This window comes from Arvicanthis niloticus, chromosome 5 (assembly GCF_011762505.2).
Source record: "Arvicanthis niloticus isolate mArvNil1 chromosome 5, mArvNil1.pat.X, whole genome shotgun sequence".
Lineage (NCBI taxonomy): Eukaryota > Metazoa > Chordata > Mammalia > Rodentia > Muridae > Arvicanthis > Arvicanthis niloticus.
In genome coordinates, this window is record NC_047662.1 from 22,890,944 (window position 1) to 22,918,686 (window position 27,743).

At 50.3% G+C, this 27,743-nt stretch overlaps 2 protein-coding genes across 17 annotated transcripts in view; one reads left to right on the forward strand and one right to left on the reverse strand.

Moving 5' to 3' along the window:
* Mecr (mitochondrial trans-2-enoyl-CoA reductase) overlaps positions 1–10,733 on the reverse strand; it is a 26,579-nt gene extending 15,846 nt beyond the window's left edge. Inside the window, exon 1 of one of the 2 annotated variants that reach the window (XM_076934106.1) lies at positions 10,510–10,733. In XM_076934106.1, coding sequence (XP_076790221.1) covers positions 10,510–10,685 — 176 coding nt within the window. In that variant the 5' untranslated portion in view covers positions 10,686–10,733. The remainder of the gene's footprint in view (positions 1–10,509) is intronic. The other variant, XM_034501581.2, reaches the window with a different exon arrangement.
* Positions 1–27,743, forward strand: part of Ptpru (protein tyrosine phosphatase receptor type U) — a 110,454-nt gene that overhangs the window by 21,356 nt on the left and 61,355 nt on the right. For 9 of the 15 annotated variants that reach the window (XM_076934069.1, XM_076934070.1, XM_076934073.1 and 6 more), the window contains exon 1: positions 16,684–16,840. In XM_076934069.1, the coding sequence (XP_076790184.1) occupies positions 16,687–16,840 (154 nt within the window). In that variant the 5' untranslated portion in view covers positions 16,684–16,686. Of the gene's footprint in view, positions 1–13,062; positions 13,160–14,077; positions 14,433–15,051; positions 15,963–16,683; positions 16,841–27,743 lie in introns of those variants that run through there. The other 6 variants (XM_076934076.1, XM_034502033.2, XM_034502034.2 and 3 more) reach the window with 2 other exon arrangements.

Here is a 27,743-nt window from a genome sequence, read left to right on the forward strand (position 1 = left end):
GCATGGTGCCACAGTATCCTCACACTAAGCTGAGGTAATTCACCTGCCTCTTCCAGAATCTCACCTTTTTAATTAGCCAAGGCATGATCTTAAGCTAAAAGTGTGATTTTTTTTTTCAAGTAATGTTTTATACTAATAGTAACAATAGAGGCATATTCTACCGAGGTCTTCTCTCCACCAGGCTCTGTGCTGAGAGCTTTACTCATAATGCTTCTGTGAGGGGTGTGTTAATAGTCCATGTCTACTAGGGAGCACAGTTCCTGGAGATTCTGAAGTGTACATTAGTGAGTCAAAGCTGACACTGATTTACATCAGTGCATCAGCTGTACACCAACATCTAGAGATAAGTTTGGAGATCCTAATAGCCTAAAAGAACCTCAGAGAATCTGGGGAACATAAGGTAGGAACCCTGGACTCAAAAAGAAATGCCAGGTCTCACTGTGATTAAGAATCAGCTTTAAAAAAAAAACAAAAACAACAACAACAACAACAAAAAACCTCTCCACAGAAATGAGTGGGAAACCAGAGAGACAAGTATAGACGAAAAGGCTTTGCAAAAGAAACGTAGTGCTGAGGGAGGGAGGGAGGGAGGGGGAGAGAGAGAGGGAGAGAGAGAGAGACAGAGAGAGAGAGGGAGAGAGAGAGAGACAGAGAGAGAGAGAGAGGGAGAGAGAGAGAGAGAGAGAGAGAGAGAGAGAGAGATAAAGAAAGAAAGAGTATGTACAGCTGGAGGAGGGAGGGGTCCTTTCTATAATAATAACTGCTGCTTACTGAGTGCTCACCAGCCAGGCTCCCTGCCAAGTGCTTTATAGGCAGGCCAGCTTCCTCCCTATTTCAATAGCTTACAGACTATTGTTCTGCTTTTATAGCTGAGGAACAAAAGCACAGAAGAGGTAAATAACTCGCTCAGGCTGCTAACAGTGGGAGGTGGTTGATCTGATCTGAACCTGGTCTTCAGATGTTAAAAGAAGCCACCTGGTAAGAGCTCCAAACCAAGCCTGGAAATGAGCCCTAGCCTGGCCTGGCCTGGCCTGGCCTGGAGACTGAGCCTTGCTGCACTGGCTGAGAGAGAGCAGGGTGGCTGGTATTGCCAGGGCCTCCCCAGTAGACCTCCCTGGGAGGCCATCAGTGATACTTCTCTGAGAGTCTATGTATTAAGTCTGTATCCCAAAGAAAAGTCCAGCCCAGAGCAAGCAGGTTTGCAGACGAGTTAGCCCCATTGCTTCTGCATCCTGACAGATCAGACTTCTTGTAAGCTGACAAAGCCCAGGAGCTCAAGCTGCTTAGACACAGCTTTTCTTTTTTCCTGGACATTTTTCTACACGTTCCTCCCTTAGCAAGGATTTCATTCCCAGTTTCTCTATGAAATGAAAAATTCAATTGAGCCTTCAAGACCCAGCTCAAACTTTACTTCGACGCTCTTCCTGGTGCTGTCCGATGGAAATGGTCACTTTCTTATCTCTTCTGCTAGGTAGTAGGGGTGATTATACCACTTAAGATCATCGCATAGGAGTTTAGTGCGGTGTAGTTTCTGAAGTCTTTCCACAGGTGTTTTTTGTTTTGTTTGTTTTTCCAGACAGTGTTTTTCTATGTGTATTCCTGGCTGTCCTGGAACTCACTCTGCAGATCAGGCTGGCCTCAAACTCACAGAGATCCACCTGCTTCTGCCTCCTAAATTCTGGGTTTAAAGGTGTGCACCACCACCACCTGGCTCCATGTGTCTGTCTGTCTGTCTTTCTTTCTTTCTTTCTTTTTTTTTTTTTTTTTTCCCGAGACAGGGTTTCTCTGTGTAGCCCTGGCTGTCCTGGAACTCACTCTGTAAACCAGGCTGGCCTCGAACTCAGAAATCCGCCTGCCTCTGCCTCCCAAGTGCTGGGATTAAAGGCTTGCGCCACCACCGCCCGGCTCCATGTGTGTTTCTTAATTGATCAAGGCATAGGTTCAAGATCTCTTTTCTGGAGTTCTTAGGATCTGACGTCCTCCAGAGTTACCTATACCCCAGAGGGCTGGGCAGCCCTGTGGTCAGGTACTCCTGCATCAAGAGGCATGAATATTCACACCAGATGAATAGACAGTGGCAATCTGCTTTTCTTCCAAACCCTCAGTTTTCAGAGCTTCCTGGGAACTATGTAAAAGAGTCTGGGTCTAGATCCTTCAGACTTGGAACCCAGAACCCTTTTTAGTTATCATCTGATGTGCTTGTGTGCATGTGCACGTGTGTGTGCACATGCATGTGTGTGGTACGTGCGCTGGGGCGGGTTGGGAGATGCTTAGTTTCTTCTTGGTGATTAACAAGTATCTAGGTTCAAACTCAACTCCAGTGAGAGAATGTGGCACAAGAGTAATGACTCCCAGACTTAGTTTGGGTTCCTGGCTGAGCAAACTGAGAGGAAGGATGGAGGGACTGGTAGTGGGCACAGAGGTGCTGTATTTGAAGTCTGATAGAGGTAACTTGGGGGATGGGCAGCAGATGATACTCTGGCTAGACATAAAGAGCTGCCAGCCCACTGTGTGTTAAAACTTAACTCTGGCCACCCGGCTGGACAACAGAAGGGCAGCTAACTGAGTCTTTCCAAGCTTGTCAATCTGTATCTACAGGTTTCTTAAGTCTTCCCAGTGCGGATATTTTGGGCATCCGAGGCTCAGAGAAACTAAGTTAGCTGGCTTAAAAAAAAAAAAAAAAAAAAAAAAAAAAAACAGTAGCAAGCCTTGCTCTTAAACCAGACTTGGGGATTCTCCTAGGAGACATCAGCTTTCCCTGGGATTCAGTACATCTGAGGAACACTGCCTGTCAGTCCCCTTCCTAAGAGTCAGCACACTGACACCATGGAGGCTCTGAGAAGTCCTGCAGTAGAGGAACCCAGGAGGCTTGGTTCAGCTCCCCTGACTGGAACATGATTTTCACAGACCTGCTTACATCCCAAGAGTAGGTAGGACATTGGACTACAAACTATCCCTGGTCTCATTTATCTCCTAGAAAGCCTGACAGAGATTCACAAAGGAGAACAGAAAGATGGGTAGAGATAGGCAGGGCAGAAATTAGAGTCTGGGAAGTGGAAGCTGCGTACACCAGTGGGTGGTGGTGGGAGGCAGGCCTGATACTTGCTTCCCGCCTGGGGTGAGCTGTGTTGGTCCAGCTGCATCTCATCAGGAAGACCAGCCTCAGCCTGCCCTCATGGAATGCCATCAATACCACAGACATTGTTCCAGCAGACAGCTCTAACAGCGTCGTCAAGGATACCGCTGCTGAGACAAGAAGGAATACAGGAATACAGGGCTGGGTCTGAATTCCAGGAGCTGGCCCTCCCTTTGGTGCAACAATATCAATCCTTGTTCATATGTTTTAAGTTCACCAAAGGGAACGATGGCTGTGTTGCAGGGCTCCACTGAGGCACCCAAACACAACCTGGCTGTACTGCAAGTCACCTCCCAGCACTGTTCCATCTTTCCCCTGTGAGTCTGATGATGGCGCCAGGCAACTTTGGGGGCTGCCACTGTCTCAATTGACAGATCCCAGGCTGGATAAGGTCACAATGGCTCCTTTGAGGCTTAGGCTGTACACCTGTGATGCCATATGAAGTACAAGAGAAACAAAAGCAGGCAGAAGAATGAGCCTTTTGAAAGGGGAAAGAAAGCCCAGTCCCCTAGGGACTGGCTCAGTTCTATCTGCTGGGTAAGGTAGACACCGCCAGCTCTGCTGAGAATTCTTTCCTGCCTCCCATGTTTAATCAGCAACCATTTGTTCTTATCTTTCATCTTTCACTCCATCACTGAAAATAATTCTAGTCAGACCCAACTGAGAGAGCACATTACCATCTAGAGAGTTCCCTATCTGCTCAGCACATGAGGCAAGAATGTGTGCCCTCATATAGCACTGGGCAAAGGTGACTGGCACCTCCTGAGGCTTTCCTCAAGTCTGCATGTAGTCCTCATGATTAGCAGGTGATTTAGTGAAGTGCTTAGGATGCTGGGACTTTACTAATTAACAAGTAGGACACAAGTCGCAAATGGGAGGAAGATGGTTCCTCAGCTCCTGACTTGTGACCCATAGCAGGGATTATGAGTGGCCTTAGCTGTCGGAGAGATAAAGGAGTCTTGGACTCTTAGGGACCAGAGCTCTTTTCACTCACCAGCCTTGCTGGGCCTCTTCTGGCTTTCCTGCCTCAAGGTGATCCTGCCCACCTTCTACTTGGGACTCATCTTGTAGTCCATCAAACACAATTTCTTCTGCCCCTTAGCCCCCTTTTCCTGAGGATCTCGGTATGTTGCCCAGCCTAACCTTTAATTCCTGGGCTCAAGCAAGTCTACTTCAGCATCCTAAGAAATTGGAGCAGGTAGTCCAGTGATGCTTGACTTTCATAGAACTGTCAGAGGATGGCTTGAAAAATGAAGAGTTGTTTCTTCATTTCCATGTGTGCAGTGCTATACTGAGGGGGGCCCATTATAGTACAGACCATAAATGTCCCTGTGTTAGGGGTTTTGTGGCCAGGGCACTGTGGGTAAGAGGTGGAGCCCAGGGGTAGGTCTTCAGATCACTGGGGTACCTAGTTGCTTCCTCTGTGACTCATGCTAGGATGCACAATTTTGGTGCATGTCCCTACCTGAAAGCAATGGCACTACTAATTGACTACAACCTCCAAAATGTAGGCTAACATTACCTAAGCTGTCTCATGCATGTGTTGTGACAGAAAGGTACTTAGCACAAGGCCTCATCTTGGTAGGAAAGAATGCTGTTTGGGAAGAACAGGCTATGCCTTTGGGTTTCCATGGCTGTGAAGAGATAACATGACTACAGCAACTCTGATAAAGGAAAATAATTGGGGCTGGCTTACAGTTTCAGAGGGTTAGTCCATTATCATCTGGTGGGAAGCATGGTAGCATGCAGACAGACATGATGCTGGAGAAGGAGCTAAGAGTTCTACATCTTGATCTGAAGTCAGCAGGAGACTGTCACATTGGGCATAGCTTTAACATATATAAGACCTTAAAGTCCGCCTCCACACAGTAATACGCTCCAACAAAGCCACACTTCCTAATAGTACCACTCCCTATAGGCCAAGCATTCAAACACATGAGTCTGTGGGGGCCATACCTATTCAAACTACCATAGACTATAAAGGCATCCCGTCTGCTACTGGCATAGAAGGTGGGGGACAGGACAGCATGCATGATTGTCACTGCTGATGTTGCCAACAGTTACTTTATCAGGTGATGTTCAAAGAGGGACTGCAATGACTTCTTCACTTAAATGCTCAGCAGTAGAGGAAGGACTGGAACGTGGCCATTGCTCTTACACATGGTCCGCAACAAAAACTCTCAAGCTAGTATGATTTTGTCATCTGTTCATCTGTTTCTAAAACAAGGGCCCTTCTGACCTGACCCTGAGTGGGAAAGGCCATGAAGCATGTAATAGGACAGATAGGAATGTGACTTGGAGCAGCACTGAGTAGCAGCATATTCCTCTCAGAGACTCAGGATGTAGGGGAAACTCCTAACCTACTGTGGGATTCAGTGTGCCTGCTATATTTCACCTCCGAGGCAACAAGGAAGAAAATAGGGCAGTGGGGCATGATGTGAAGTCCACAGTGTGTGTAAATCCCATGACTTTGGCTTAATTTCCTCTGGGTCAGTCACTACACAGATGCCTCCCAAGCAGCACGAGGCCCTAAGCCCCTCAGGGTTTCTTCACTCGAAGCCCCTATTGCTTAGGACACTTTTCTCACGTAACATTATTCAGTCTCCTGTGGGACTTAGACTTCTTGCTAGTCTGACTTCCCAAGGTCAGGAGAAGGGGATCAGGCACCCCTCTTCTGGATACTCACAGTACATTCTGAACACATCATAAAACCTATCCCACTAGGCTACAATGGCCTAACTCCTGGAGTAGATGGTAGGGTTCCTGGGGGGCAAAGATATAAATCACTTGCCTCTGAATCTTCAGGGCCCAGCACCTACTTCCCCTCAAAGAACTAGTACTGTCTAGTTTCCTGTATCAATGAACACAATGTCCACTTCCTTCATCTTTGACTATGAAAAAGTCCAAGATGGAGCCCTCAGCAGAGCACCAAACCAAAATGCCAATTTAAAAAAATACTATAATTCTGGTTTAAGATCCAAGTTACCTGCAGAATTTTCGTTTTAAACACGAAAGAAAGAACTCTTAAGAATGAATAGCATTCTATAATGAGAATGCATTGCCAACTTAACCTGCCCCCCCCCCCCCAAATTCCATCTGGCTTAAGTCAGAAAGGGTATTGTACCCAAAGGTTTCCCACTGTGAGTTCATCTGGCAGATGGCAGGTAAGAATCAGGGTTAGGGAGCAGGGGTTTGTTTTGGTGTTTTGAGACTGCCCAGGCCAGCTTCAAACTCATTATATAGTGAAGACAAGCTTCAGATGATTGATGCTGCATCCATGTCAAGTGCTCACATTACAGATGTGAACAACCACACCAGCTGGATGCAGGAACCAGGAAGAAGGCAGAGACTGGTATCTCCCTTGTCCCAGGGCAGGACAGAAAACTCAGGGCCACTGAATGAGCCTTTTACTTTTTTAAATTTTACTTTCTCTTCTATAAAAGAGAATAAAAATTATTTTATTCTATAAAATAATCCTATTTTAAACTGCTTTAAGATGACTGTAACTGCTTCTTCCAGCCTTTTTCTGTACTACAGATTCCTCCAACGCCCATAAAGTACTTTAAGAAGGAGCATTCTAGCTGTCCTTTGGGCAAAAGCCTTTCAATCTCCATGAGGCTCAGTTTCCTTTCTGAGTTAAACTCAAGACTGAACCAAGCTGGATGATGTTGACTTGTGATGCCTAGGACTCCCTGTGCACACTAGGCAAGGACACTCGACTGAGCTCCAACCACAGCTCCATCTGAATCACAGTTCATGTAGAGAACTTAGCTCAACGCTTGCTACTTGGTAGGTATACAATGAACAAGAGTTATTTCCATACTAGCACTAAAGAGAGCAGCACTATAGGATGGGGGAGGGGCAGGAGGATGTAAGGAGGAGGAAAGAAAAGGATATCCGGGTTTCCAGACCTCTGTGGTACCGAATCTAGAAGTCTGCACAGAGAACAATAGCTATGGCCACCTCTGAAATGTCCAGAATACTGTAAGATTCTGCAGCCTGATTTCAAACTTTTCCCTATTCTCTCCCCTCACCTCCCAGAGCACTGGTCCACAGTATAAAATACACCTGTCTGGGAACTATTGTTTGGATTTCAGATAGTTTCATGACCTTATCCCAGTCATTTGGATAGGAAAAGAACACTTGATTCTTTGGTGGCTATGGGTACTGTAAACCTCTCACAGGACTACAAAGGGAATCTCTGTCACTGGCCTCAGTCCACATACCAAGTCGTCTGAATCTGAGTCAGAAGGGAAGGTCAGGCCAGACCAGGGTCGATCCCTACTGCCTGGCCATCTATTTACAGGCATTGCTTCTCAACAATGACTAGGCATCAGTCACCTGGAGGCCTGAAAAGCTTAAACAAATGGTTACTCTAGGCTACCCCAGACCTACTGAGCACTTCAGAGGCACAGCCCAGAAACAGTTTCCAAATGTAGCAAAGGTGACAGACTGCACTGTGAATCAAGGCTGAAGAGAATGTTCTGAACTTGAGGAAAGGACTTGGGGTCTACACAGAAAACAAAAGCTGCTGTCTTTTTCCTGGGGGTGTCTGCAGACTGGCCTGTTCCAGCTTCCCTGGCTCTCCAACAGGAAACCAATCCGGAGGCCACTGCACACAGCTGTTTAACTACCCAGGCCTTCCTCATCACCTTGGGAGAACTCAATAAAAGGTGCACTTCTTAATGAAATAAGCCTTGGGTTCAGCTAACTTGACAGGAGCAGGTGTTTTGTAGCAGGCTGAGGAGAGACACAAATGACAAGCCTTTGGGAGCACCACCACGCTGCTCTCACTTCGAGTCCATTTCTGAAAATGGAGGCCTGCTCGTAAGGACTTTATCAGCTCACTGCTGCAAAATCTTCATGGAAGTGTCTATCCTGACATGATTGATTGCCTATAAGCAAAATACAACTTAGGGCTGGTGGGTCAGCTCAGCAGAGAGGTACTGATGTATAGACCTGATGGCCTGAGCTATTACCTGTTGCCTAAATGGCAGGAGAGAACTGACTCCTCAGAGCTGTACACACACACACACACACACCATACAAACACTCCTAAAATCAAATATGTTTGATCTTAGACAAGTTAGTCAACCTCTGAGCCTCTATGTCTATAATATCCTCTTCTAAAGTTCTGTTGGATCTTAATTCATAATTTCTGCATGTGAACTACCAACTAATTGATCTACATATACCTTACCATTCAAAGGGCTGTTAAGGTTGCCTGGAGTAGGGCTAAGGTGAAAGCGCCAGTCTGGGAATCAGGGAACTTGAAGTCAGCTCTTTGCCCTAACTTGGCTTACCTGAGGTTTTGACAAGATCACTTAGTTCTCTGGGCCACTTCACAAACACAGCATACAGGGCTAAGAATGAGCTAATGTCACTTCACCAAAAGCCCCCACAGCTTCCCCTGTGGTGCCTTTATAACTCCTTGATTCACAGCAAATGAAATTATTGTGATGGTTTATATACAGGCTAGGTGCTTTGATAGGCAGAGAGGAGTGAACATGGACCATCTGCCACACCCACCTCTAAAGCAATTTAAAAGAATATCAACCAGTAATTCAAATTCCTTGAGAAGCTGAGGCAAGAGGGGCCACAAGTTCCAGGCCAACCTGGGCAACACAGGGACACCTTGTCTGAAGTGGGAGAAAGGAAGGGGAGTGGGAACAGTGGGAACACACTTGTAATCCCAGCACTTGGGAGTTAGAGCCCCAGCCTCTGTTTAAAAAAGGGGGTGGAGTGGGTGTTGCTTGATGGGCACGGCTCATGACAGACCACACCAGGCCAAACAGTTCCATGGGAGGTTTATTCAGGAGATAAGGACAAAGGTGACAGCAAGAAGAGGGAAAAGAGAGGGGGAAAAGGGGGCAGGGAGTCTGGGGCTCTGCTTATTTATGTGGACAGTGACATAGGCTCTCGAAGGCAAAGGTGGGAATTGAGCCAAGTGGATTCTGGGAATGTGTGGCAGTTGCCTTGGCAACAGATGTGGGGGTTGCCTAGATGTGATATCACTGGGTTCGGTATCAGTCCTGATACCAACAGTGGGTAGGTTTGGAGTTGCATACCTTTAGTCCCTGCATTTAGGAGGCAGAGGCAGGCTACCCAAAGCAAGACCCTGTCTCAAACAAACATACAACAAAAGGAGCCCCCCACCCCCCGTTAGAAGCAAGTACTTTTGGTCCCAGTGCTGGGGTTTGTGGGTGGCAGAGGTAGAAGGATCACTACAAACTCCAGATCAGCCAAGTCTATTGGACAAGTTCCAGGCTAGCCAGGACTATACAGGGAGACCTTAAGAAGGAAGAGAAAATAAAAAGATGCATGTCAGTAAACCCAAATTGTCCTCTCTTTGGACAAATTTGTTTTTGAGGCAGGGTCTCAATATGTAGTTCAAGCTGGCAGTCACAACCTTCCTGCCTTAGCAGGTGTTAAGTTGTATTTGACGGTTTTTTCCTTTAAGTTTTTACGTATTTTACTGTGTGTGTATTTTGAGACAAAGGCACATTATGTAACCCACGTTGGTCCTCAAACTCAGAACCTTTTTACCTCAGCATGCTGGGATTATGAAACGACTCCTTTTTGCTTGTTTGTTTTGAGACAGGGTCTCTCTCTATAGCCCTGGCCTTCCTGGAACTGACTATGTAGACTAGACTGGCCTGGAATTCACAGAGATCTGCCGGCCTCTGCCTCACTACTGCTGGAATGAAAGGCACATGTCATCAAGCTGAGTTTAAACAGCTCTTTATAACTAACTCGGCCAAGATGCATACATGGCTTGGTGGAAGGAAATCCACGTGAGAAAGAGCAAAAGGTGAACTCCAGCATCTATCCAATCACTAATTAGCCGTATCACTTTAGACAAGTCCCTCGACCTCAGTGAAAGGCAAACAATAACCTATTGCCTATTTAAAAACAGGACTAGAATCTAGGTAGGCTGTCAGACCATATGTATGTTCAAATTCCAGTTCTCACTGGCTGGGTGACTTTGGGCAAATGTTAATTTTAACTTTCTTATGACTCTGTCTTCTCATCTGCAAAATGGGGGGCGGGGGGGGGACATCCAGTAACTACCCCCAGAATGTTGCCGTGACAGTAGTCGAAAGCATCCACTTAGACAAGGGAGTGACTGCCACAATCCTCTAACCAATATGGGTCAGTAAACTCAGCAAACTTCACGCTTGCCCCTGTGCTTCGCGGGTCCTCCGCCGCAGGAAAGCACCGGTGTCAGGCTAGCAAGCACGCCCTGGGTTTCGGCATCTGTAGAACAGCAGAGTCGGCGTCCTCGGACCCTATCTTCTCCTCGCGGTCCGCCGCCCGCCTTAAAACCCTCCAGGAACCCCAGTTCCCTCCCCGGTGTCGGCGCCGACTCTTACTGGATGACCTTGGCTGGATCCCCGTGGTTGTCATAGACCAGCGCCCTCACCCGTGACGGCTCAGAGAAAGCGGAGTAGGATGAGGTGGTCCGGCCGTGGCGGCACAAAGCCTCGAGAAGACTCGCAAGCAGAGGTGCCCGGGCTCGCGCCCCTGCCAGTCGCCGGCTGACCAACATGCTGCTTCTGGCACTGACAGAACCCGGCGCTCCGGCCTACGTCATTCGTCCGCGACCGCAAGCCTGCGCCCCGCCCCACTCGTGGCCACGCCCCTCCCTTTAAAAGAGGCGGCTTGCGGTCTGGCCCTGATGTGGGGGAGTTGAGGGTGGGATGGCGAAGGGTATTTAGAGACCGGGAGAAGTTGCAGAGCCAGCCAAAGCAGCCTACCCAACAAAGAGAGTTCGGGACTGGCTTAAAGCTGCGACTGTTGCTTGCCGCGTGGTGTTTCAGGGAAGTCATTTACATTCTGGCCTCATTTCCCACCCTTTATTGAGATACTACCGTGCCAGGCTTTTAAAAGTATCATTTCTTCTCCAGTTCCCCAGAACAGCATAGAGACTTCACCACCACCACCACCACCACCACCACCATCAGTTTTTTGAGACAGGTTTCTTTGTGTGGCCCTGGCTGTCCTGGAACTCACTCTGTAGACTAGGCTGGCCTCAAATTCATAGATCCACTTGCTTCTGCTTTCCAAGTGCTGTGATTAAAGGCATGCGCCACCAAGACTCGGGGACTTAAAAGTTACTTTTTTACCTGGAGCTAACTGACATACCAGGAATACTGGGCTCAAATCCTAGCCTCTCTTTCCTAGCGTGGGCAAGTGAGTGCAACTCAGAGCCTATTTCTCATCGATGCCATGAAAATGATATTCCTCATTTCAGACTGTTGTGAGGAGTGGATAAAACGTTAGAAGAATGTTAAGGTGGGCAGGATAATCCATCGTAAAAACATCAAGCTGTTCAGATAGGAGAGGAATCCCAAGGAAGAAGGCGCCTTTTAAAATGCTCACAGCATACAACGAGATTGGGTGGGAAAATGAAAGTTGTTTGTAAAAGGTATAGATAGACCTGGAAAGACACGGGGTCTTAGTTTTGGTGGAAGGGAAACATACGCTTAGATAACCTGTCGGTGGAGCATTCCTGTGCATTCGAGTGGGCACTGTTGCAGGCTGAAGAAAGGGAGCACTCTGTGATCAAGGCCATCTGAGACTTTTGGGAAGTGCTGCAGGAGTCAGCCCTTCGATTCCAAAACTGGGTGCATGGAAATCAGATGTGGTTCCGTTTGAGGTCTACAGATTTAGAATCATGGAGAGGTCCATGGTCGAAAGGTATACATTCTTAGACACTCCCCAGGGTCCGGTGCGGTGGTAGCCCAGGAAATAAGTATCAGAGAGCTTCTGAGAGGCAAAGATGATTGGCCCAAGGCTCTGAGGAGGAGAGCCTGGCAAAGCATGGAGATTAGTTCTGGGAACTAGGCTCAGGCAAATCTAGATTTGAGTCTTGGTTCTGCCATTTCCTGGCTGTTTGTTTTTGGATTAGTCACTTGGCTCCTCTGGGTCTCTGCTTCCCTCGTAGTTAAAACGAAGGGGACTGAACTAGAGGGTGCAGGTCAGTGGTAGAGCACACACTTAGCATGTGTGAGGTCCTGGATTTGATCTCTAACAAGGCAAAGGAAAAAAAAAAACCTCAATAACAGATTGAGAGACTAATAGTTCCAAGGTTGCCTTGAAGACTGAGGAAGATAGTACCACTTGCAGGACTTAGCACACTGCTTGGGACATGGAACATTCTAAAACTATTTCAGGGATATGTTGTGCAGATGAAATGAGAAATATCACATGTAAAACACTAAGGCTTGGCTCAAGTTAGTGCTCCGTAACTGTATTTATTAGAGAAAACTGATGCCTACAGTAGGAGCAAAGTCTGGTCTCACAGTTACACATGTAACTCCCATGACAGGGAGGCACACTTGTGCCTGACAGTTCATAAGGTCCCTCTGCTGTAGGATCCTCTAGGTGACACTGAGATGTTCCTCTTTATCTCTCTCTGCCCCCCATTGGCTTCTCCTCCTCCCTGGCAGCCAGCTAGGGAAAGCCTGGAGAATCAGCAGCAAGCCTTCCTCCTTGAGGCTGGATTTCATCTCCCTCCACATCCCTCTAACCTTTCACTTTTGGTCTAGGCCATCTGAGTTCACACAGGTGCAGTTTGAGGACCACTGGTGAAGGGATTCAAGCCTAATGGTCTTAGCTTTGCATTCAAGACTATATGTACTTTGATGCCTGGACCTGTCTTTCTGGGTTTATCTTTTACACTGTACATAGCCAGTGACCCAACTACACCCAACTTCACCCTTGCCAGCTCTTCCTTGCCGTCTGCTTTTATTCAGGTTACTGCTGCCTGAAATAAAATTTCCTGTCTAACCTTTCAGGGGAATTCCAGGTTCAGATATTGTTTTATTGAGCAAACCCCAATGCCTTTGTATTTTCTCTGGGCTAATGTTATGGTCCTTTGGATACTATCTTGTAGTTATTTATATGTTCATGTCACCCTCCAGGCAAAAGTGGGGCCGTCTTTAGTTCATCTCCAGGATGCCAGCATTCAATATGAGGCCTAACACAGGATAGGCATCATCAATATTCCATGAGTTGCAGGTAATTGAATTTCTTCCTGACCTGGCACTGACGGTGGTACCCTGTCCTTCTCCCTAGATTTGGGGCAGTCACTCCACTCCAGGGCTTTTCTTCATCTTGCAAGGAATGTTGAAGTTTGTGGCCCTTTTTAAAGTAAAGGGGAGCAATGTTCTCTTCATTTGTCTACCTGTTGCTGACACTGGCACACCCCACTTACCACAGTCTCTGAGGCTGTCCCCTGCCCAAGGAGCAAAAGAACATGGAATTGATCAGATTTGGGTTCAAATCCTGACACCTTCATGGACTGACTGTGTGACACTATGCTCTGATTCTCAGTGTCCATACCTCAAAACTTGAGATTACTAAAAAAAAAAAAAAAAAGATGATGATGATGATAATGATAATGATAATGATAATAATAATAATAATAATAATAATAATAATAAATTCCAGTTTCCATCCCCCTCCCAACACACATCCAGCTCCTGGTCGCCCGATCTCTTTCTATTTCAGGATGTCTTTCTATCTTGCCTATCATTTTTCCTCCTTTTACCTCTGCCTCCCTGTGACTCGTAGTTTAACCCTCAGGTCCTCGAGAGCTTTGTCTTTGCTCCCTTCCCTGTTTCAGCCTGGAGTTGAGCAGCAGTTACAAGAGAGGAGCCCAGGAGCCCAGGAGCGCTTAGTTCTTCTCTATCTAGCCTCAGGGTAGCTTCTCAGTGTGCCAGCCTCAGTGTGAGCCAACTGAGGAAGAGGCAGGAAACAGGGAGGGCTTACCTTCGCCAGGACCTGTACTTAAATAAGTTCAACGGCTCCGCCCATTAGTTGTTGGGGGAATGAGAATAATAAATCAGAACTCAAGCCTCTTCAGCGGCTTGTCGTTTTTCTTAGTTTTTCTTAACCCAGATATCTTCCTTATTTGGCTTTCTGTATGCTCTGCAGGCCCTGGCAACTTCTCCAGCTGCACCTGCCGGTCTTCTTCACCGGTCCATTCCAGCCTCCCTAGTCTCCTGAGACCCACCAGCCTATCTTTGCCCAGGCTAGCTCTTCTGGCTACAGCGTTCCTTCCAATTGGTCTGCTTGAAGCTGGCTCCTCCTACTTCAGGTCTCTGATCACGTGGCATAGAGCCAAGTCTTTGGCAAAGGCCTCTTGGACCGTCTTATCTGAAGCACGACCCCGGTCCCTTAGTGTTCCTTGTTCACTTCCTTGAGAGCGCACCGGTGTCTCAGACTGCAGTTACTATGTATCTATTTATATTTGCTGCCTGAAGTCTTCGTCAAAGCAAGGACCATTTCTGTAAGTGCTCATTTATCAGTTACCCACTCACTCATCGGGTATGCGGGTATGCGGGATAGCAAACCCTGGGGGACAAAGCTTCCCTAGAGGGGCTCACATTCTGAATGTGGGGATGAATACCAAGTCTATCACACAGCAGGCGGTCTGTTCAGAAGTGCAGCAATCCATTTCCCCCTACGGTAGGTTCCACTCCCCCCCCACTGCCCCCCCCCCATCTTCTTCCTGAATGTAAACTTCATGAGGATGGAGTTTTTTTGTTTTTTGTTTTTTTTTTTTTGTTTTAAATTTTAAATTATATTTGTGTCTATGTGCGGGCAAGTGCAGTGGGCCAGAAGTGCTGGTCTGATGCCCTGTAGCTGCAGTTACAGGTGGCTGAGGCATTGGGCCAAGGGTGCTGGGAATCCATCCCGAGTCCTCTGCAAGAGCAGTTTGTGCGCCGAACCACTGAGCCGTCTCCAGCTCCCGGAGATTAGGTCCTCGTTTTTTAATCTCCTCTGTGGCCTACAGTCATCATTGAACCAACGAGCCTTTATCTAGTCAGTATTTGAGAAGCAAATGGGTTTCCAGATGTGAGGTGTTTTTTTTTTTTTTTTTTTTTTTTTTTTTTTTTTTTTCACAGTTCAAGTCACACAACCTTGATTCAGATCTTGGTGTCGCCTCACACTGATGCCCAATCTTGAAAAAGCCTTGTTCTATGATCTCTACTTTCTCAACTATGTAATGGGATTAGAGTGGTGTGTGCGCGCCCCTAGGGCAATAGTGAAGATGAACAGAGTCCCAGAGAGAGGCGCATATGGCACCTGGTCGCTACTACTTTCGTAGTCACTGCTGGTGGTTGTACAAAAACTTGAACTGGGCAGAGTTCCAAATGTACTTACTCTGAGTAGCCGGAGGCTATTGTACGAGCGTTTGTGAGAGAGATGAATTTCATATTACTGAAAGTAAAAGGCGACATCCCAAAGGCTCAACAACCTTTCTGGTAGATGAAGAGTGCTCTGTCATTGGAGGGAGCTGAATGCATATTCAGAGCAGTCAACGTAGGAAGAACTTAAGCAACCGACGGAACAGAGGAGCCAAGTGTCCCTGGGTTACAGTCTCCGCCGTGGACAACGAATGCGCTGAGAACATCGACCTGAATACCAGCACCGGCCAGTGGGTCTTGTCCACCGCGTGCAAAAGTGGGGGGATGGGCACTCCGGGGCCAGCGGGCCCAGGGACCCGGGCCGCAGCGCGCGACACCGCCAGCAGGGGACGCCTCGAGACCACGTAACTCGCACCCGGGGGCCTGACGTCAGCGCCCCGCTCGTTCGGGCTCCCGCTCTGGACTCGGCGCCAGTCCCGCTCCGCGCGGCGCTGCTCCGCTACGGCTCCCGCTCGCTTTGGGCTTCGGCTCGGGCTCCGGAGGCATCGCCTCCCCAGCTGCGGGTCTCCAGGACCCAGGCGGCGGCGCCCCAGCCATGGCCCGGGCTCAGGCTCTAGTCCTGGCGCTCACCTTCCAGTTCTGCGCGCCGGAGACCGAGACTCCCGCAGGTAAGCGCGCGCGGTCCCTCCAAGCTTATTCCGCGAGTGCCCGGGGGGCCGGGGATGGCTTGTTGCGGACGTCGGAGTGCAGGACGCTCGGTCGCGTGCTCTGAGTGTCTGTGGCTGCTGTGTCTGTAGTTTGTGTGCAAGCTGAGGTTGAGTGTGTACCGGGGATGCGAGTGTGCTGGTGTGAGTGTCGCCTGCGTGGGGCACCGGGTGTGCGCTGGCTCATCTTTGTCCACGCTGCCAAGTGGGTTGTGTATCTGAGTTTCGGTGGCTTGGCTAGAGTTGCGTCTGATCCTGTGTTGCATTTGTTGGCTTTTTTGTATTCCCCAGGCGCGAGTGCTGTTGCTGGTGCGTTTGAAAACCCGCGTGTTTGTTTATGCGTGTGCTGCGAGGGCTCTGTGGATCCTGCACGAGTGTGGGCCTGGGAACGTGTGTGTGTGTGGTGTGTGTGCGTGTGCAGTCGTGGGAACCGGGTCGGAACCTGTGTGTCTGTGCGCTGTGCCCACGAGTGACCCTGTGGGAGTGTTTGGGGTGTATGGGGCTGTGTGGGTCGGAGTGAATGTCAGGGATGCGGGAAATGCGTGTGGGGGAGCGTGTCTGGAGTGGATGAGTGTGTCGGTGAGCGATGGCTAGGGACGCTGCGAGCTTAGGGTGCTCCTGGGCCGTGGTTGAGTGTGGCCGGGAGCCGAGGATGTGTGTGCATATGTGAGTGTGTGTGTGTGTGTATATGTGTGTGATCGCGCGCGCGCGTGTGCGTGGCGCACCCGGCCGGAACAAGTTGTCGCGGTGGCGTCCCTCGGAGGCTGGGGCGGCCCTGCGGCTGGCGAGGGAAGGAAGGGGGAGAGACGCGGCCGTAGCCGCCGACTCCGACATTTCGGGCGGTTTGTTGTTTCGCAAGTTCCGAGCGGCGCTGGCTGGCGGCTGATCCGAGGCGGCGCCAGGGCCGCGGGGCGCCCGGGTGGGGAGGGCCGTGGGACGCACCCGATTGCGGGCGGGGCTGCGGCGTCGGGGCCCCCGCAGGGCCTGGCTAGAGGCCGCGGGACAGCGTCCCCATCGTAGCTCGCCAGAGGCGTTGGGGACGCCGCGGTCCCCGGGGACGCTGCCTGCGTCTGCTTTGCAACTTTGTGTGGCCTCCCGGCCAGCCGGGCGCCCGCGTGCGGACGTGTGTGTGTGTGTGAATGTGTGCGTGGGGCTTCCATTTGGCCTGCCGTGTGATCGCGTGCTTGAGTGTGCTTTGGAGCCTGGTGTCCTATGGAGGGTGTGTGTGTGCGTGCGTGTGTGTGTGTGTGTGTGTGTGTGTGCGTGCATTCACAGTCTGAATGTGTGTCCAGTGCCTGTCTCTGTGCGTCCGCGAGCGCATCGCATCCTGTGCTCTGTGGACGGAGTGTCGGTGTGCTTGTGTGTGCGCGTGATTTACCTTCCTGAGGCCTGGACGTCAGGCCTCGGCCCCTCTGGCGGGCGTGCGCAGGCTCTCTTCCAGGGTTTCCTCCTCCCCTGGCTCCCGCCACCCGGCTTGGGGTAGCTGGGAGCCGCCCCGGGTGGAAGCAGTGCCGAGACAGGCGCTGCCGCCTTGGGCCCGGGGAGAGAGACTCCAGGCCGCCTGCCCCAGACAGCTGGCCTCCGGGGATGTAGTTCACGGCCCCGCCCCCTCTGGAGCGTCTCAGGAGCTGTCCTGGTCTTGCCCTGTAGCTTTGGGATTGTACAGCTTTGCTTCAGGTTTGACCGCCTGGGACCTGAGAGGGTGACCCAAGCAACCGGCCTCTTAGACCTTTCTCAGCCTCTCCCACCTTCGCCCACTATGAGATAGAGCCCTCTGCGCTCCCCCACCCCATCACCTTGATTTGAGAATACACGGAGCCTCAATTGCCATGGTAGTAGACTGTCAGGATCAAGGTTTGAGAGTGAGACCTACTGCAGGTTATTCTATTCCCGAGCCTCAGTTTCTCCGTCTGCTTCATGATCTTGTTAATGTGTGTGATACTTGGTAGAATGTTAAGTCCTCTACAGGGAAAGCAGAGAAGTTGGGTTGGAGGGGTGTGGCACAGCCCTAGGGGCTAATTTGAAGCCAAGTTGCTCAAATTCTCTCTTACTTGCTGTGTGTGACCTTGGGTAAGTCGAGTTACATCTCAAATTCCTGTCACCTTTGAAGCTTTTACTATTAGAGAGTGACTCAAAAGCTCTGGGTAGACAGGAGGTGGCAGCCCTCTGTCCTCAGTCGAGGGAGTGGGTCCAGTCCCCTGCTTACCTCCCTAGTCACCCAGTGGGGACGGTCTGTGTGGGGTGGCTCTCAGCCGTGCACACCTGGTAGTAATTATCCCACTGTGCACTAGCTCAATCTGTCTTTTTGGCCGCTGGAGTTGTGGGCAGCAGGAATGAGGGAGAGGTGTCCTGTGGTTTCAGGTTAGGCAACGAGGGCTTGTCAGGGCAGCCTTCTCTCTGGGGCTGCACAAGGGGGCTAGGCAGGAAGCCAAGAGGGTGGCCTGAATCCTAAGCTACCCTTCCAGGCTGCCTTCTGTTTCTGTCTAGTGGCATCAGAGGTCCAGGGCTGTACCGTTTGCTGGAGGCGTGCTGCTATTCTCCAGGCTGGCCCCAGTTGGACTTGTGGCACACAGCTAGGTCAGCCAGAGTGACAGGAGGGGCATTGTGCCTTCCCTTTGTGTCTTGAAATATCCTAAATCTCCTCCATCTCTCCCTTTTTTCCCTTCTCAGCTGTCACTCACCTGCAGGAAGGCAGCAGCCTCTTCCCCCCACTGTGTCAGGGTTCTTCCTAAAATGTACGCTTTAAGGCCCTCTTCAAATCCTCATCAAAGCTCCGGGTTACTTTCAGAGTTAGTCTTTCCTTCTCAGCCCCCATCGTGTTCTAGCCCCTGCCTGGCCCACCTCATCTTGTTCTGGGATCCTGTGTTCTGGCTAGTCTTATCTACCAGTAGTCGCCCTTAAGTACACACAACCCACCATCTCTTCTCTGCACCTTGTACAAACTGCTTTTCTCTCCAGGACTCTGTGACTCCACAGTTTCCTATGTGAGCCCCTAATTTGTCTCTCAGCTTAGATATCACTTCCTCCTTGAAGCCTTCCTTGGTTTTTCTCCGTTTGAGCCCAGGAGAGGGAAGGGAGGAGCTGATTAGGTTTTTATATAATATTATAATTACAGTCTCTTGGTCCTGCCACCCTTATGAGATCAGGAACTCTATGAGAAAAGTCACCCTGCATCTTCAAATACTTAGAGCCAGGCACAAGGTCTGAGCCTTCTAGTCCAGGTAAATGGCTGTGACATACACGAATGAAGGAAGCTGGCTGATACAGTTCAGTCCTGTAATCCAAGCACTGGGAAGCGGGAGGTGCCGAGGCAGGAAGATTGATTGCAAATTTGAGGTCAACCTGAGTTGCACGGTGAATTCCATGCTAGTCGGGACAACTTTTCGTGTTTAAAAAAAAAAGAATGAATGAATGAATGAATGGAGTCAAGTGGGTCAAATTCAGAGCTAGAGATGCCAGATGGGGGCGCAATGACTCCACTGAAGTCAGACGGGAAGGAGGAGTTTTTTTTCCCTCGGTAAGAATCTGGAAGATTCTGCGGGCGGATGGTGTCATGTTGTGAAAAGGCTGTGTCCGGAAAGTGTCATCTGGGAGCTGTGAGTTAAAGAGGTTGAGTCCCTGGTAGAGACTGAAGAGAGAGGGCTCTTGTAGGAGGGCCCCTCCTCCCAGACTGCCGCCACTGCCTCCTCCTGCCCTGGTCCCACCCCTAGCAGCTAGCTCCGCTTGTCCAATCCAGAGAGTTTCAGCCTGCTGTGATCGGACAACCGTTGGTGAGGCTTGGAGTCTCAACGGTTAGTCTGAACAACGGGAGGAGGGAGGAAGGAGGAAGGAGGAGGGAGGAGGGAGGAGGGAGGAGGGAGGAGGGGAAGGGGGATGGAGGGGGAGGGGGAGGGGGAGGGGGGAGGAGGCTCCATGTTAGGCATACATCCCTTCAATCCTCAGTTGCAGGATCTTGGACTAAGGTAGAACCCTCTTGGACCCTGAGGGTCTGTCCCTGAGCTGGAGAGGCAGGCAGATGTATACAGGTGTTATCCTGTAGCTTAGGCAGCCAGAGTGGGTCATGTGTGTGTTTGTACATGTGTGTGAAATGGAGGGCAGGGGCACAGAGTGTGTGTGCGTGGCCTGTCAGGATGTCGAGCCACCTGGTAAGCTTGGTGTGGCTAGACCTGAGCTGGGAGTTGGGGAGAAACAGCTGCTTTGACATATGGGGAGCCCCCAACACCTCATTCCTGGAATGGTGGAATTGTCTGGGTGGGTAGGTGCCTCAGAGTGGGTGTACCTATCCTAGGGTATGTGACTGTTGGGGTGCAGAGGATCTGCAGGCGGCTGCCTCCAGGTTCTGTGGGCCATGGCCATCAGTCCAGAGCGCCATAACCAACAGAGCCTTCCATGGTGATGGTGGTGCTCTTTCTCTGCAGTGGTGGCCTGTTACTCATGTGTGGCTATTGCATTTAAATTAGGTATGACTAATTAAAATACTAATTTAGTTCATCGGTTGCAGTAGCCAAGTTTTGAGAAATCAACTGTCACACATTGCTAGTGGTCGTCAGCATACTGGCAAGTGCCAGTAGAAGCCATTCCCACCCTTGGAGAATGTTCTGGGGACCATCTAAAACAGCAGTTCTCAACCAGTGAGTCCTGACCTCGTCAGGGGGGGGGTCAGATATCAGATATCCTGCATATTAGAGATTTATACTGTGATTCATAACAGTAGGAACATTATAGTTATGAAGTGGCAATGAGAATAATTTTATGGTTGGGGTCACCACAGCATGAGGAACTGTATTAAAGGGTTGCAGCATTAGGAAGGTTGAGAACCACTGGTCTAAGAATATAAGGCCTGCAGAGCTTTACTGTGGCCCTGGCTGTGCAGAGGGTGGATCTGATGTGGACAGACACTTGCTCTGCAGCAGCCCCATGCACCTGGCCCCCAAGAATCTTCATTTACTACATCTTGCCTGTCCCAGTAGCTGCTCCTCTGCCCTGTGGCCCAAGTGGCCTTTATAAGGCTGTCACAGTGTGTGGTCACTCCCTTGCCTCAGGTCTCCCCTGCTCCCAAGGCTGAACCCCAACCCTAACATGGCAGCCCAGGTAGCCCATTCTTTAGGAATCAGCCTCCAATGTGTCATTTGTCTCTAAACTCCGCTCCTACCCATCTGCTTTATAACCCAGAGCCTGCTGTGCCCTTTGTCAGGTCTTCCTCTACCTGTTCCCATTCAGTGCCTTTTGAGAGACACTCAGCTCCCTTAGTCCAGCCCCTTGTTGTTGGCTCATCTCCCGTTGTCACCGACACAGTAAAGGTACCCTGCCCCCACCCACTGGGTGAGGCAGTGGGGTGGGCTTTTCTCCTAAGGCCTACATGACGATCATAAGCTGCTTTTCTAAGTGGTGGGGTCCCCCTGTGGCGGTCACCTCTGAAGATGCTGTGCCCGTGTGACCCATGGGGGTCTTGAATAGATTTCCACCACATGGAGCCAGGACTTAGAATTGGACCCAAAGAGAACAAGAGAAAGGCACTTGGGGTGGGCGCAGACCATTGCTGGGGTTTGAAGGAGAAGCTAGTGAAAGGCCTGGGATGGAAGAGTGGGAAGTCGGCGTGGGGTACCTGTAGGTAGGACCTCAGGCAGGCTAGAGGGACAGGTCTGGGGGCTGGGGGTGGCCGTGGTGGTGAGCTTGGGATAGCTGGCAATGAGACAGGTGGTATCAGAGGAATGACTAGGTCGAGGGTCAGCTGGGGGACAAAGAGTAGGCAGATGAGGGAGAGCCAGGGATACTGATGACAACTGAGAGGTGACCGAAGCCTATCTGGAGATGGGAGAATGTCAGCCAAGAGAGTGGGGTGCGTACTGTCTAGAATGAGCATGTGTGTGTTTATGTGGATCCTTGTCAGGTGTAAATAAATGCGTGTTTACGCCTAGAGTATGATAGGGGGTTGGAACACAGGCTCTGAGACCACACCATCTGAGTTCTCATTCGGGTTCCAGTGTTTCTAGCTGTGTGACATCTGGGTGGATAATGACCTCTCTGGGCCTTGGAATGATCCTACTTGGGAAATGAGGATGGAGATGTTGCACAGTGTCCAGGATGATGGGATGTTGGTTTTATATTTGGACCTATTTAGTCTAGAACACATCCTGGCACATAGCAAGCACCACGGGAGTGTGAATTATCCTTAAATATGTGCTTGTGAGTGTTTGCAGGCATCCTGTGGGCTTGGAAAAGTTTGCTCTCGGCTCCTGATGAAGTCCAGGCCTGGTGAGAGGTTATGGTGGTGGTTGGGGGAGGAGTGAGGATCCAGGCTTGTTGGGGCTGGTTCTTTTTCCCCATCTACCTCCTGTTCATCACACATCCTATGCCAGGCTTTAATCCAATGGGCCCCTCCCTCTGTCTCTCCTGTCCTGCCTCATACCGCCCTACCCTGGGCTGGGGGCCAGGTGGTGCACTGTAACTGTCCAAATGATTTTCAGTAGAATCCAAACCTATTGTCTGCCTGCCAGTGCTCAAAGGCCTTGTCAGAGAGGAATACCTGGAGAGTGTGCTGAGTTTGGTATCGCCTGTCCTGCGGGTGGGCGGCAGTGCCTTCATCCTGTGCCCCTGAGTCTCTGGAAGATGTTGAAGAGTGGAGGGAGTGATGGTGGACAGAAGCCCACAGGATAGTGGAAGTGGGCTGGGCCTCTGTCTCACAGGCAGTTCATCATGGCAGAACTGGGGGTGCTGAAAGACTCCTCACCAGTACAGCCCCCAAGAGACTTCTACTGTGCTTCCCACAGCACCTTTGCAGTGTACCTATGCCTGTCTCACAGCAGCCAGAGGCACTGTATCTCTGGCCTGGTCTGCTCTGGGTGTTTCTAGACCTGGTGTCGCTTGTACCGCTCTGTGACTCAGCCTATGCCGCTGTGATGCTCTGTGACTTAGGGATGCTGGGCCACAGTGATGTGGGGTTTCTCTGGAGCCTCCACATACTCCATTTCTGCAGCACCCTACTGATCAGAACCTTCATCCTGCAGCTGTCCTGCCATGTGCTTTCCTTGTTGCTCTCATCCATGATGTGGTACCCACTCTGCTGGATATGAGGGTTACATCAGGAACGAAGCCCTTTCTGGCTGTCTGGATAGAGAATGGTACCCACCATGCCCGAGAGCTGTGGTACCTACCATGCCTGAGAGCATGGCTTTCTAAAACCTCTGCATGTTTACCTTTAGAACAATTTGTCTCATCCAGTATGTAGACTCACCTAGGCTTTGGGCACAGCACCTCATGTGGCAGCTCACTGCCAACATGCAGCCACTGTATGTTGGTACCTGGTGCACTGCGTTTTTTTTTTTTGCAGTGGGCATCTGCACGGCTCTGGCCATTCAGACCCTTCTATTTCCAGGCATAGCTCCTCTGCACGCTACCCTCTCAGTTCAGGAGCTTGCCCCTGACTGTTACAATGGAGGTGTCCAGGTGGTGGCTGTGGACACTTCCTGTAGACAGCACTGGGAGGGTGACATCTTTGAGTGTCCTCAAGGCAGCGTGTCTTTGATTCATATTGCACATCACTTGGACACTCTGCTGGTCGTGGTGAGAGCCTGAGGTTTGCATTGCTTCTGAATGGCACAGGACTGCCACCCAGAGAGTCAACCTTGTCATGCATCTGTTCTCTGGAGGATTGCCTTGTGCGACTTTTCCTGGGGAGACGTGAGTAAACATCTATTGACAGACCAAAGAAACGATCCCATCCACGTCTAGCTTGGTGCACTGAGTTTAGTGGAGTTCCTTGCAGAAACACTAGTCATTCAAAGGCAACTGCATTTAGGAAAAGCCCACCCCTGCATGGGGAGTGACTCTTGAGAGCCTCATCCCTGGCAACTTGCAGGGAGCCTTCTCTCTCCAGGAGCTGTTACATAACCTTGGAGAAGGTCTCGTGAATCCTGTAACTCCCCAAGCTTCTCAAAGCCTGCTAAGTTGCATGACTGTCTCCTCTTCCCTCCCTCCAAAAGGGAATGTTTCCATTGAGAGGAAATGGCTTCCTGCCAGATTGTGAGCACTCCACTGAGTTTCCAGACCCAGAGCCCTTGATCTAAATCCACTGTTCCACAGAGTGTCATCACGGCGCTTCGGTTTTGTGCCATGGCTCACACATCCCTGGAGTCTGCATATACCCGGCTCCCGAGGACTAGATTGCCATCCCTGGTGCTTGGTTCTGGATGGCGTTCCATCCTTTTCTTCCTGTATCTCTGTACCAGCCCGCATGCCTATACTGGGCAGACTCTTCCTGTGAGGAGGCTCCTGTTCTGTACCCGGTCCTATGCTGGTGACTGGAGCAGAAAAAAAGGCTCGAACCTACCACCCTCCATTCTGCCACAACCCCACATAGTGACACACACCCAAGATGAATGTGATTCCACACTGCACATATCTGACCAGCTCTTCCATGCCTAGCAGATGTAAGTGCTGTGTGTGTGTGTGTGCGTGCTGTGTGCTCTGTAGCCTTGCACAGAATGACAGGATTCTGTATGTTGGCCTCTGTATCTTCAGCACACCCCATCATAGCAACACATGGCCCTCCCTCTGCATGGGGTCTGTGCACACCTGCGCTGTTTAGCCTGCACGGTGTCTTTATCTGGCTGTGGTGTAGGGTGTTTGCCATGCAGAGGATCTATATGTTCTGCACAGTGAGTCCCTCCCCTTGTCTCCAGGTCCAGCCCTCTCGTCAACTCTGGAATTCATGCTCTGTGTTGGCCATAGAGATGGGAAAGGGTCTGCTGTGAGTTTCTCAGGTACAGATGGCTTCCTTTCATACTCAGTGAAGATAGCAGGCTGTTGGCTCTGCCAGGCTCTGTGTTGGCTCCTTAGGTGGTCTCAGCTTTCTCTGCCTGTGGCCAGCCCTTGGTGGTCTCATTGGTTGTGGAACTGTGTGTGGTTATATAGGTATTTTGCTGCCAGCCCTACTGTGCTTCCTGCAAATTACTCAGGGTTCTGGTAGTCGACTCTGAATGCCAGACCTCCATTTAGATGTGTTGACCAAGTCTGTACTATAGTACAGCCTATTGTAATTATACTATACACTATACTATATATACTATACACTATATATACTATATACTAGCTATATACTGTATTCTATGCTATACTACACTATATATATATCCTACACTATGTACTATACGATACTATATTATACTGTATACTATACAATAGTCTAGACTATTCTAGGCTATAGTTACATCCTTGAACTTAGTGCAGCTGGTGGATGTTTGACCAGCTAGGCTCCTGGTGTTAGTAATAAGTCTGGACACAGTTGGTCAACTGTAATATACAGGACTTCAGAGGCACAAGAGCTCGTCCCTGACTTTAGGAAGGGAGGAGGTAAGAGCTAAGCAGGCCTGCAGTGCAGTCAGAGTTGGGGCGGACCGTCTGGGACAGGGCTGAGTTGGGCAAGAATGTCCAGGGTTGAGTTCAGTGACCTAGAAGACGGAGGGATCGTAAAATAGACTGGCATTGTTGCGATTGTATACGGGGTCCCTAGGCTATGCTTGGGTTGTGCCTGGCTGTGTGAGGTCCCAGCCTGTATATTTACAATTTGCCCGGAGAAGTTTTGTTTCTTCTGGGGCTACCCCTGGGAACTGGACATTTTGTTGACAAAACAGAGAGAACGAAAATCTCATCTCAAACAAACTCTGTTTACTCAAGGTCTTCAGAAAACTTGGCTGCAGGTGTGGTAGGCCCAGACCGTATCCCTTGTCTGACCTGGCTAGAGGACAGACAGACTGGTGCAGCACATACACGCTCACACACACACACACACACACACACACACACACACACACGCTCACACACACACACACGCTCACACACACACACATGCTCACACACACACACATGCTCACACACACACGCTCACACACACACAAGCACGGTGCGCTCACACACTCGTGAGCACGCACACATGCCCACGCCCATGTCCATGCCCCCAATGCATGCACACACACACACATGCTCACACACACACACATACACACACGCATGCACACTCACACACTTGTGAGCACACACGCACACCCACGCCCATGTCCACGCCCCCAACGCATGCACACACACACACACATACACCAACTCTTCCTGCTCTATACAAATACCCCACCCCCACAGGCTCATGCCCACCATAGAATGTATCTATGTGTTTGTGCTCATGAGCCAGCTTTACAGTATTTCTGAGAGCCCCATGCTGTCACCTATGCCCTCCTATGCATACCTTTCCCCCAGGACACCTCTAGTTGGTGCTGTTGCTATTACTGTTACTGTTGATTTATTTGAGATAGGGTCTCATGGAGCCCAGCCTGGTCTGGAACTTCTTTATGGGGATGAGGATGACCCCCAACTTCTGATCCTCATGCCTACTCCTCCATCTCTGATCCTAGGATTAGAGGGGTGCTGCACCACGCAATCAAAACCAGAGGCATAACCCCTGTTCCTATTTCACAGAGGAGCTAAGGGCTAGCCTAGAGACCCAGGGCTAAGGGTGGCCAGAGATCAGTGAGAAATGGTCATGCTGTCTGAGAGATGATCCTGGTTAGCATCTGTTGGTCTGAGGTCATCCTGACTATGGTCAGAGAAGGCAGAGAAGGCAGGTCACATGCTAAGTCATGAAGTGACCCAGGAGCACAACAGAACTCTTATTTTAGTTGAATGTTTTGTACCAGTTGTCCTGTCATGGTCACAGCTAGATATCACACACACACACACACACACACACACACACACACACACACACACACGGATGGAGGGAAAGAGGGAGGGAGAGAGGGAGGGAGGGACTGGGTGGGGGACCCCTCCCAGGCTTCAGGCTTCTCTAGAGGTTGCTGGTCCCTGACATCATCCAGCCTCCAGCCTGCTGGATGTGGATAAGCCATCCCCCTTCTTCCCAAATTGTGGTTGAGGTTGCTTAGGCAACCGCCTGGCCAGATTGGGGAGATTAGCAGAGGAATGTTGCTGGGCAAGTTGGAGCTGGGGCTGGAGGAGCACTGGGTCCTGTATTGATTCAGATTCAACCCACCCTCCCTGAGAGCTCTCTGCAGAGATGAGGTACCCAAAGAGGGGCCTTGTCTTCTCTTCCTGTCCCATGACTTAGACTGTGCTTCAGAACTTGAGTTGGTCTGGGGAAAGTGTGTGTGTGTGTGTGTGTGTGTGTGTGTGTGTGTGTGTGTGCGTGCGCGCGCGCGCGCGCACGCGCACACTGTTTGTATCCAGGATGATAGCTTAGGTCCCCTCCTACCTGACCTTGCTGCGCTCTGGAAAAGCTACCTGCTTGAACTGTCAGAATCCAGGCATTCTTCGCTCCAGCACCTCCTGGGGCTCCCTAGTTCAACACGAGGTTCAACGCCTCACCCTGGCATCCACGGCTTTTTAGGAACTGGCCTTAGCCTCTTGTTTCTCATCATGTCAGCAACCCGAGCTCCTCCCTTTGCTGGGGACAAACTGGATTTTCCTTCTTCCTTCACTCTAAGGCCCTAGGCTCAGCTCGGACGGCAACGTCAACTCCCTGTGCCAACAACCCGTTTTGTGCCCTTTAACCTTCACCCTTCTCAGCTTCCATTTCCCCATCTTTGCTCAGGTCAGGAAGCTGCCCAAAGAAAGATAAAACACCTTTCCTTTCCTTCCTACACCTCCTCCCCGTGTTGTGGGGCAAACCTAGGGCCTTATATATGCTAGGCAAAGCTCCCCTATGACTGAATCCTGCCCCCGCCCCGCCCCCAGACCTGG